Below are 11,014 nucleotides of genomic sequence, written 5' to 3'. Positions count from 1 at the left end.
CTGGGGAGGTTGTCCCGATACCCGACGGTCCACATCGATCGGGCTATTGTTGTTTCCTTGGGGACAACCTCGTGTCTTGGTCATCTAAGCGTCAGCATACTCTGTCTAAGTCGAGTTCAGAAGCAGAATATCGAGGCGTCGCGAATGTTGTCTCAGAGGCGTGTTGGCTTCGTAATCTTTTACTTGAGTTACATTGTCCTCTACGGCAGGCTACTGTTGTTTATTGTGATAATGTCAGTGCAATCTACCTTTCTGGCAACCCAGTTCAACACCAACGCACCAAACATGTGGAGATGGATATACATTTTGTTCGAGAAAAGGTCGCTATGGGTGAAGTTTGGGTTCTGCATGTCCCTTCAAGATATCAGTTTGCAGACATTTTCACTAAAGGCCTACCACGAGATTTATTTCTGGATTTTAGATCCAGTCTTAGCGTACGCCCTCCTCCTGCTACGACTGCGGGGGTGTGATAGATATTAAGGATTATTATAATATTTGTCGCAGAGTAGGATATATTTGTATATATTTGTCATATAGTTTGTATTCTTATCGTACTAGGTTTCCTAACATGATTAGGACTAGTATTGTAACTCTATATATATTATTCAATGGTACACACTCCAACCCAAGGAGTTTTCCCGAAATCTAACAAAAAGAATTAGGTGAAGGGCTGTAGCTCTCCAAAACAGAAACCCAGGTCAGCGGTTTCTCTCGTAATCTAAACATTATAATCACGCTTAATCACTCATTCAATCGGTACGTTAATGTCAATTTTTCAAGTACACAAGTCTAAGTTAAAGTTCTGGTTATCAATTTTATTATCTTACTTTTGTTTAGATACTTAATTGTCTAATTCTGATTTTCATTTTAGGTAATCTGATTACTGAATTCGATTATGTGTGTTCAATTAATTTTATTTAATCATGCAATCGACTTTGTTTTTCTCCTTTTTATTTGGGTGTAAATGTGTAATGTCATTTATCTTTCAATCGAATTACTCAGTTCAGTTTTTTTTTTTTTTTTTCCTTTAATTTTTTTTAATGATGTTAAATTTCTGAATTACTCTAATTAATGAAATTCCATTTTTGAATCTCTTTGGTTATGTGTAAATTCATTTTAGTTCTGTAAATGTGATGCTTTATTTTTGTTTGTTTTTATATGAATTTTATATTATGTTTTTTTTTTTTTTTTTTTTTTTTGTTTTTTTTTCATTTGCTTGTGTGCAATACTCTAATCTTCGATTATTGGATGCATGTAAATGATTTACTGTAATTTCTTATTTAAATTTGTTTATTTATCTTTTTGTAAATTTTTGCTGCGATGATTCAATTTCTTATGGTTATCTAGCATAGTTTAATTGCAAATTATTTCATTAGTAAGTGAATTAACTTTGGGTAGTGTCTTATAGATACTCATGATTTGATACCGTCTCGGTTTCCCCTAGTTTAAGATAGTTCAACCCTGCTATGGAAAAGCATCACACAATTACATGAGTGAATAAAATTTTAGCAGTAGGAAAATTAATAATATCTTACAGTAAGAAAATAACCAAAATGAGGATTACACGAATACCTGATAATTTAAAATAGGATTACAAATGAAGTTAATTTGCTGACATAATCAGGGGAAGATAGAATTTCATGTAAACTCTAAACTCCTTTGTTCAAATTCCAGCTAGTACCTGATAATTCCCGAAGCAGTTTCCAATCAGAAAAGTTAGGCCCTGTTCTCTTGATCTTAAAAATATAATATTAAGTAAAACAAATATCAGTTTAGTAAAAATAAGTTTAGTTCAGTAAAATTAATTTCACTTCAGTAAAAATAATTTCTATTCAGTAAAAATAAGTTCAGTTCAGTAAAATTTAGTTTTCTTAAAAAAGAATTATACTAGAAAATCAGTAAAAATAATTTCAGTTCAGCAAAAATAATTTCATTTCAGTAAAATTAATTCAAGTTCAGTAAGAATAATTTAAGTTCAGCAAAAATAATTTCAGTTCAGTGAAAATAATTTCAGTTCAACAAAATTAAGGTGAAGAGAACGGGGCCTTAGTCTGCATTTTATTGTACCCTCGTCTGCTGGTTCAGAAATGAAGGCTCAGGGATGGGGGCTAATATGCTAATTAGATTTGACTTGCTTTTAATGAATTCTCATTGAAAGTATCGGCTCAAATGAACTCTTATTCCCCCTCTTCCTAATACAGTATACTCCATATATGTTTTATTGCTTCACTGTTTTTCTTGTGCTTTTGATTATAGAGATATTCTAACTTCGGTAGCTTGGTTAACATTTTATGGATTATTAGATTGGAGTGCTAGTTGATGCTAAGTGGACATGGAATGAGTACCCGGTTAACAAGTTTGAATGCAGCAAAAAGTTCTGTGTCAGTATTGTCGGCTGTTTTGAGACGACAACAGTTTTTGATAAGATCTTTAGGAGGTAACCCTGACCAAAATTGCGCTGTGAAAATGAGCGTTATGGAGGCCGATGCCATGAACATCATTAGAAGGATCACTCCTACCCTTGACTTATCACGATATAAAGGACAGGCTGGTGAGCTCATACCATCTCTCATTTGCCTCTATTAAGCTTTTGGATTTTGATTGTATCATATTGGGAACAAAAAGGGCATTGTATTTACTTGTATGTGTGTAAGTTGATTTTAGCAGTATTTGATATACTGTGATGTTCTTCAGGATCTTATAGATTTAATTAGTTTAAAATGTTTCGTTTAGTGATTTAAGTACAGACCTTTCGCTGCAACAAATATAGATTCATTGGTTTTGGGTTTTAATCACTCAGAAACTTAAGACTAGAGTAGCTAATTAAATGTAGCAACTGGAGATATATCAATGTATGAATAATCAACATTAACTGAAGAATGGAAGTTTTATTCTAGCATTTCAATGCATATTTATATGCCTATAAGAACAACTCTAATGGGGGATGTAAATGACATGTTTGTAATTTGGGTTAAATGTAACTGCAGTTCAACCGCTGGAGAGCAAAATAATTAACCTGTGTCAGCAGCAGTTGTTGCTTAACAAAGCTAATATCTTGGAAAAATGATTAATTTTATAAGTTTGTGATACATCCAAGCTACAAGGTGTTATAGCCAAACCAAACAAGCTAATATTCTTGGGAAAATGTTTAATTTTATAAGTTTGAGATACATCCAAGCTACAAGGTGTTGTAGCCAAACCATTGAGGAAAAATATAGCTTGATAGTAATGTACTAATGTAAATTGAATGTCTAATTTGGCAAAAACAAACTATGATTTCTTGAAATTTGTCATTGAAGTTTCTTGAATTTACTTAATCAGAAGGTTGCCTTTGCTTCTAGCAGGTGCTAAACCTTGTAAATATCAAATATTAGGTTCTCAAAAGATGGTTGATTCAACTGTATGATAAAGAATGGTGGGTTTGAATGTGTTGACTTTAGAAAAAGATACAAATTTCATTTTCAGGAACAAATTTATTGACGTGTTTCGGTATAGTTTGTTATTTCTTAAGTTCGTAGCTATCTTTCTGGAAACAAGATATATGCAAGCTGTTCCTCAGAAGTTGCATAGGAGTTGATTTGAATGTTTTGTTATATTTCTTGGGCTGTTGTAGTTTCCCCCTAATATCTGGTCCGCTCTTACAGCCTTTGATCAGTAGATTATTTACAGCATTCTAGTTATTTTGTTTGGAGTGTGCTCAAAATGCTGACATACAAGCCGCAATGTGTCAGGGAAAATTGCTGTTGTTGGGGGTTGTCGTGAATACACTGGTGCTCCTTACTTCGCAGCAATCTCAGCCTTAAAAATTGTTAGTATATTTGCAGGTTACTAATATTTTTTTTATAAATTGCATCATTTTTTAATTTCTTTCACTGATTTGGACCTGAGTTTTGGTGGCTTTGTTTTCCTTTATTTTAGGGTGCAGATTTGTCACATGTTTTTTGCACTAAAGATGCAGCTCCTATCATAAAATGCTACAGTCCTGAGCTGATTGTGCACCCGGTATTGGAAGAGTCATATAATGTCAAGTAAAGTTGGATCCTGATGCTTCCATTTGATTATCCATACTATCTCTGTTTGACGTTGTGGTAATGTGGAACATCTTTTTCAGGGACGAGGACAAAGGATTTATTGCAAACAAGGTTCTTTCTGAAGTTAAGAAATGGATGGAGCGATTTGACTGTCTTGTTATTGGCCCAGGCCTTGGGAGGGATCAATTTCTTTTGGTATGCCTTCCTGATCTTCGTGCATTCTGGAAGATTGTTGTCTATTCTCAACCCCTATATTAATTGTTTTAATATTACATGAGTAGTTTACAATGGCATCATTCTACAGTTTACACAACCGGCAACTTTTCTACTAGTGTGAGAACTGGCCACCTGAATGGGTGAATCAAGTGTTATGCTTTATATTTTGTTTATTTTTGAAGCAGTGATTGTAAAATAAAATTTGAGTGCATCGTGTAAGTATGGGTTGGAGGAGAAGAAAGTTGTAGTTGAAGAAAGTTCAGTCGAATTTGTTTTATCTAACATTACTTGGTGCCCTTTTTTTTTTTTTTTGGTGCTTAATTTTGTAATTATTCAACTTTACTGCCTACTCTTTGGTTTAGACCTCTTATGCCTACAAAATACTTATTTAACTGACAATGGCTGTTCACTGTGCTGGCCTTCATTTTGTTTGTACAAAATATTCCTTCTGTACTAAATTCTTAAACAGTTTTATTGCTTTATTTCAAATTCTGACGTGTTCTTGTTTTTGATGTGATGTGCAGGATTGTGTGAGTGAAATTATAAAACATGCTCGCCAGTTGAATGTCCCACTTGTTATAGATGGGGTATGAGTTTATGCTTTACTATAACATCAAATTCCACTTATGTCATTTTACTATCTACACATCAGTGTTAACAATAAACCAATATCTAAGTATAGCCTCCTAAGTCCTAATTAGGATGTGTTGATCACTATACTGCATGTGATAGAATTCTTTATTCTGTTACAATCTTTGTTTTGCAGGATGGACTATTTCTTGTAACCAATTCTCTTGATCTGGTTAGCGGTTATCCTTTAGCTGTGCTTACACCCAATGTAAATGAGTACAAGCGCCTTGTGCAGAAAGTGCTCAATTGTGAAGTAAATGAAGAAGAATCTTCAGCCGAGCTATTGTCTCTTGTTAAAGGGTAAAACATCTAGAAGTACTTATAATTTTGCAGTTCTTCTCTATAGTTGACAGGCTAAAGTCGTATCACCTAATCAAAAGTATTACCTAAATCCTCTAACTAAAGTAGATAGGGAAGTAGGGTCGAATCCACAGGGAAACTGGTCTTTCTACTCCTAATTAATTAATATAGTTTAAATTATTAAAGTAACCAATTTGTTGTATATAATGTGAAACTACTCTACGAAGATTGAGTTCAGGGAGAAAGTCGATAATAAGAAGGCCTAGGGTCATAGGTTCACCAATAATTAAAATTCTGGGATAAAACATAACAATCAATAAATAAACATTGCATAAATAACATGATTAACAGGCTCTCGCAATTTATTACCAACATAGATCTAACAGGCTCTCGCAATTTACTAGATCTAAGTTCCTATTGAAAATAGCCTTTAATATCAAATTAACATCTGCTCGATTCATCAATTCAATATCGCTAGACATTCACAATCAAATTACATCTGTCGATTCATAATCTAATTGCAAAGAATTAAAACAATTCAATAAGAAATTATCATGCAAAGTCAATAATCAACAATAACAAATTATCCCTTCATATTAATTATGGATTCCCCTAAACCCTAGAATTAAACTACTCGGACATAATTAAATCTAAAACATGCATAATAATAAAGTAAGCCATGAGGAAATTGAAAGGAAGAAATTACTGAAATTAATTGAAATAGAAATCGTACCAAGACGGCGAAATTACAAAGTAGTCGAGATCTAAAGTAAAGTAGAGAGAAAAGTCTAGAGAGAGAAAATATTAAGTAGAGAGAGAAAGTGAAAAGGAAAGAGTAATGTATAAAATTACAATCCTAAACGTACTTAAACGAAAATAATTAACGATCCTAATTAGAACTAAATGCCTCGACAAACAAGGCAACCCAGAAACACGCGCCCGATCGGGCTAAGGGCCGCCCGATCGGGCGCGCCTTTATCCTTGCGTTCTTCATGCAGCAGCTCCGCCCGATCGTGCTAGGTGCTCGCACGATCGGGCGCGTCTAGCACGCTCATGCCTTGGACGCTGCCTTGCCCGATCGGGCCCTTGTGGCTCCTCGAGGTCTTGGACTTGCGATTGGGCTCGACTCCTCGGTCCAAACCTCGGTATTCCAAATACCGAGCCCTTAATCACCGGCTCGATGGCTCTAGCCGGCCTTGGGCTTCAACGACGGTCATACTCCTCCAATGCTCGTAGTAGCTTCATAAAATCCCGGGAAAGTGCTCCAAAGGCGCAATTCCCTACAAAACTCAACAAACACTACGAAAACACTAGAAAACGCATATTAGTAATAAAAGTGACTCTAAAGAGCCAAAAACACTACTAATTATGACCAAGGGACGGGGGTAAAATACTATATAAAATGGACATATCAATAGTGATAACATTTAAGGACTTAACTAAGTGCCGCAAGAATAAGGGGGAGGAAAATACACCAAGCAAAATGAACAAGCAAAAGTAATATTCTATCTAATCTAAAACTTGGCTTTCAAAAAATTAAAATAAATAAAATAAAATAAATACTCAATATCAAAGCTATAAGGGGGAATTCTACAGTCTAATTGATGGCCTTTCAAGATTTTCGTGTGTTTTAAATTCGAACCTTCTTTTTTTAAGAATATGGACTATATGGTATGTTCTTGCTTCCATAGTTGAGGTTTTATGCAATGGTCCTAGTTTTTTGTATACATTTGGATTATATATTGGTCTTGACAGCATTTGAAGCCATGATGACATTGTTTTCTGACTTTCTCTTTTTAATTTCCTGAGAGACAAATGTTTTCTTCCTGGACATATGAATGTTCTCTCTTGCTTTAATGCTATGTATACAAAGTATAAGATTTGATTTTGTAGTTGAGTTAATTCTTTGTAGTAAATTTAAGTTAATGTATGTTGTACCTTCTATCTGTTCTTTGGGATATAGTTTGAATCTTTTGACATGATTATCTTCTTTTGTTGTGATAATTCATGTTGGACTTTAAGGCATCATCACGTGGCTGATAAAGTTTGACTGTTTAACAGTGTATTATCTGTCTGTCTTAGCCAAATTGCTGGACATATTGTAACTTTTAATCAGCCTATTGGTAATGCATGTACCTTACTTTAAAGGCATGCATGTTTTTGTCATGATGATGTACCTTACTTTCAGATAACCTAATTCTACAGCCTTGGTATTTTAGTGTTTTCTCAATTCTATATTTGCAGCATTTAAATCAGGCCCAATAGCATTTTGAATGTAACTTATATGATTTTCCGGTGCTATAGCACTAATAATGACCAGATTGATTTCTAACAATCATGGGAAATAGGGAGGAAAAAAAATATTTAGGGGAAGAATTAGGGATATAGTGCTGGGAATCAGTTCAGGACAGAGAATTCAAAGCAAATCTCAGGAAGCAAATAACACCTAAATTGAAAGTTGTATTGAAGAACAGCAAAATCAACAACACACAGGTCACACACCCTTCTTTCGAGAGGAAAGAATATCTCCAAGGAATTACTCCACTATTTTTTCTGAATGCCTTCCCTCTCTACAACTCTACTGTTTATTACAGAGTTCCCTAACAAACTTATTCTAACAAACTCCAGCTCAGCTTCAAGGATAACAACCAAATAACAAACTATCATCAAATTACTTAATTGCCCTTTCATAGCATCAAGCATCAACCTTCCCCCTCGTCACTAGCCAAAGTAGTGATGAGCTTCTTCCTGTATATTCTTCGAGCATAGGTGGATTTCGCCACTGGTTTGGGCTGATCTCTTGCATATAGTTGTATGGATAATACTGAAGGTGACAATTGCCAACTGTAACTGGCCAACTTTTGATTTGTCGGTCCTTTCCTTATAGATTAACTTTCTGTCACTAGATCTTTGTATATCTTTCTTACATTCTCTTCAACTATTTATCACCACTATACCAACTCAGGTAGTCAGGTGTAATGGCCTAGCTAACCCTGCTTTTTCCTAGCATAAGTAAACCTGATAGATGTAAAATGTAATGCATCATAATATGGAGGCCAGGTGTGTTTAGAGACACAGGCCTAGAGTACAATCCTGCTCTTCTTTTCCATTATATCTGCTAAATGTTGCCCATTGTTGTCGTGTGCATTTAACCTACTGCTGGACTTGTATTTATTATTTTTTTTTAAACGAGTATGAAATACAACTTTGTGAGGTAAGCATTAAGAATTCATTGGCATATCAACTGAAGGGAGGTTTCTGGATTTTCTAGGATTGGAGGTGTAACAGTTCTGAGGAAAGGGAAGTCTGATCTCATTTGTGATGGTGATGCAGGTGCTATTTCGTCTTTGTCATGCTAATATTAATTTATTGTCAACCAACTAATGGGAGGATTTTTTTAGTGCGATTTCTAGCTTCAATGACTAATCTTTTGGTTTTCCTTTGCTCATGCTTTGTGCAGTCTGTTCAGTGAGCATCTTTGGTTCTCCTAGGCGTTGTGGTGGCCAGGGTGATATACTTTCTGGGAGGTAAGCTCACTAAGCTGTAGACTAAAACTAATTATCGGCCCAAGTGATAGCCTGGTTGATTGAACATGCTATGATATTAAAATGTTTTTTTATCCCCCACTTACGGCAATTCAAAATAGTACAAAATGGTTTGATGAGTAATTAAAGTAAAGTTGATGATGCGTTTCCTCAAAAAGAGTAATAATGTTTTTTTCAGATAGGTATTTAATTTTTTTGTGAGTATTGATAGATTGTAAATGTAATGGTATATATAATAAAGGTGTGTGTACGTTATTCATTGAACTGTTCTCTTTTAGTTGGAACATATGAAAGCTCGGTGTGATAAACTGAACAATATAATTGCATAGATTCGATAGCGACTCCTTTGCTAATCAAGTGAAAGGTTGTGTGTTTGAATCTTGATTGACGTGTATTTTAAACGATAATAATTTGAGTTGAAGGCTTGTTTAAGATGAGGCGGTAACTGGTGATTAGATAGCATATCTATTTTGTCGATTTTAGGAATAGTATAGATGACATTGGTAATACTATTACAATCCTCAGGATGTCGGGCTATTAGATTATATAGCCTTTGGCTAAAATTACTTTGGGATCTTGGTAATTAAGTAATGTTCTTACCACTCTAGTGATCAAATTTATTAAACTGACCAAAATGATTATGCTGCCAATACAGGCCAAAATATGCTCTGACCACTCTGGTGATCGAATGTATTAGACTGTTAACAAAACAAGCCAAAATATGTTTTGTTTTGTGAGAAGTATTGCTTATTATGTGCCTGTCTCCTAATGCCAGTGTTGCTGTATACTTATCATGGGCTCGACAATGCATAAAACTAGCTGAAGGAGATCTGGGAATAGGGTAAGTTATGCATTCTCCACTCTCTCCACTGTTTAAGATCGTGGAATACTTTTTATACCTCAGTTTTATTAAACTGCTTAACAGGACAATGAACCCAACCTTGATGGGATGTGTAGCTGGCTCAGCTTTACTGAGGAAAGCTGCATCCATAGCATTTCAGAATAAAAAGCGGGCAACTCTTACAACCGACATAATTGAGTTTTTGGGGATGAGGTATAACTACTGGTTATCCCAATGAATTTTCTTTTCTTTTTGAGATACCAGTTGAACTAGGGATCGGCTTTTGCAAACAGTTTAATGTCTTAATCTTTTACATCTTCTGCAGTTTGGAAGATATCTGTCCGATATAGTGATTTTGCAATTTGTTTAATGTTGGTGCTGCCAGGCTTCATGACACTCTACAAGAACATAATGATTTGAGAAGTACGTTGTTGCTTACTTCTCTTCCTGTTTCATGTAGATTGTAAAATTTAACATACAGTTGCTAGGTTGTTGCTATATGGATAGTCTTAAAGTTGAGGTCGTGCATGTTAGATCTGTTGTGCTACAAGCTCAATGTACTCTGTAATAGTTTTGTCAGGCTCAGACTGTGATCAAATATCTAAATATTGCTTACATGCTAATAAAGGTCATGGGGCTTCATAAGGAAATCGTATGTAGACATTGCATTTGTTATCCTGCCAGGCTACCAGGTTAGTATAATACGATCTACTGCACACGGCAGTTCTTCTGTAGCCATTCGCAGCAAAGGTGCAATTGATCTTAAAGTACCACTTCAAAGCAACTTTGCTTAACAAATTTACTCAATCGTCTTACACACAGCACTCCTGCTAAATGTATTTATTTGGCAAAGCAGTGTAACAGCTAAATCAATATGATCAATAATTCAATATACAATTTTCCTTGTACAAAACTCTGTCCGTCTCGTTTGACAAGTGCAAGATTTATGCAAAATAATCAATCTTCTTATATTATGATGTATGTTGGTGGTGTGTATTTTTCTATAGTATTTATGTTAATGCATAAATCTTTGGTTTGAGAATATATATTCTATATTTATTATAACTTAGAATAAATTAAAAGAGTAGACCATGAAGCATATTCTATACTTCGTTTTATTCATTAACGAGCCTTCATTGACAATCTACAATATCTTGTCTTGACTCGATTAAACGTTCAAAGATGACTATTTCTATACTAGAGTACTATATGTGGTTAAAAAAATTAAAAAAAAACACACTAGAATATTATACTACTAGAGCTGTATGCTACATCTAGACCTATTACTGTACAAAGAATCTAGGGCTGTAGGGCGTGATCTTTGGTCGAATAATAGGCTCTTGGTAAGGATGGTTATACAATATACAAGTATATCTATCTAGACATCACAAAGAGGACACGCACGTGGCACAAGAGGTCACCTTACATCCTCAAGGTTTGATCCTCATCAG

General features: G+C 34.7%; 1 protein-coding gene across 2 annotated transcripts; it reads left to right on the top strand.

Moving 5' to 3' along the window:
• Positions 1 to 638: 638 nt before the first annotated feature.
• On the top strand, positions 639 to 10,213 carry LOC145601782 (ATP-dependent (S)-NAD(P)H-hydrate dehydratase-like). Of its 2 annotated transcripts, none has more exons than XM_081657850.1 (12): positions 639 to 756; positions 2,304 to 2,551; positions 3,732 to 3,808; positions 3,919 to 4,028; positions 4,112 to 4,226; positions 4,772 to 4,834; positions 5,014 to 5,177; positions 8,449 to 8,510; positions 8,638 to 8,704; positions 9,498 to 9,563; positions 9,648 to 9,776; positions 9,889 to 10,213. In XM_081657850.1, the coding sequence occupies exons 2-12, from the start codon at positions 2,320 to 2,322 to the stop codon at positions 9,911 to 9,913; spliced, it is 1,110 nt and encodes a 369-aa protein (XP_081513976.1). In that variant the 5' UTR covers positions 639 to 756; positions 2,304 to 2,319; the 3' UTR covers positions 9,914 to 10,213. The 2 variants fall into 2 exon arrangements, with proteins under 2 accessions (XP_081513976.1, XP_081513977.1); XM_081657851.1 differs by having other exon boundaries at positions 756 to 871.
• The last annotated feature ends 801 nt before the right edge of the window (positions 10,214 to 11,014 follow it).

This window comes from Chenopodium album, chromosome 21, assembly GCF_948465745.1.
Source record: "Chenopodium album chromosome 21, dcCheAlbu1.1, whole genome shotgun sequence".
NCBI classification, from domain to species: Eukaryota; Viridiplantae; Streptophyta; class Magnoliopsida; order Caryophyllales; family Amaranthaceae; genus Chenopodium; species Chenopodium album.
Note: the sequence above shows the minus strand (reverse complement) of the source record. Positions and strands in the feature narration are given on the sequence as shown.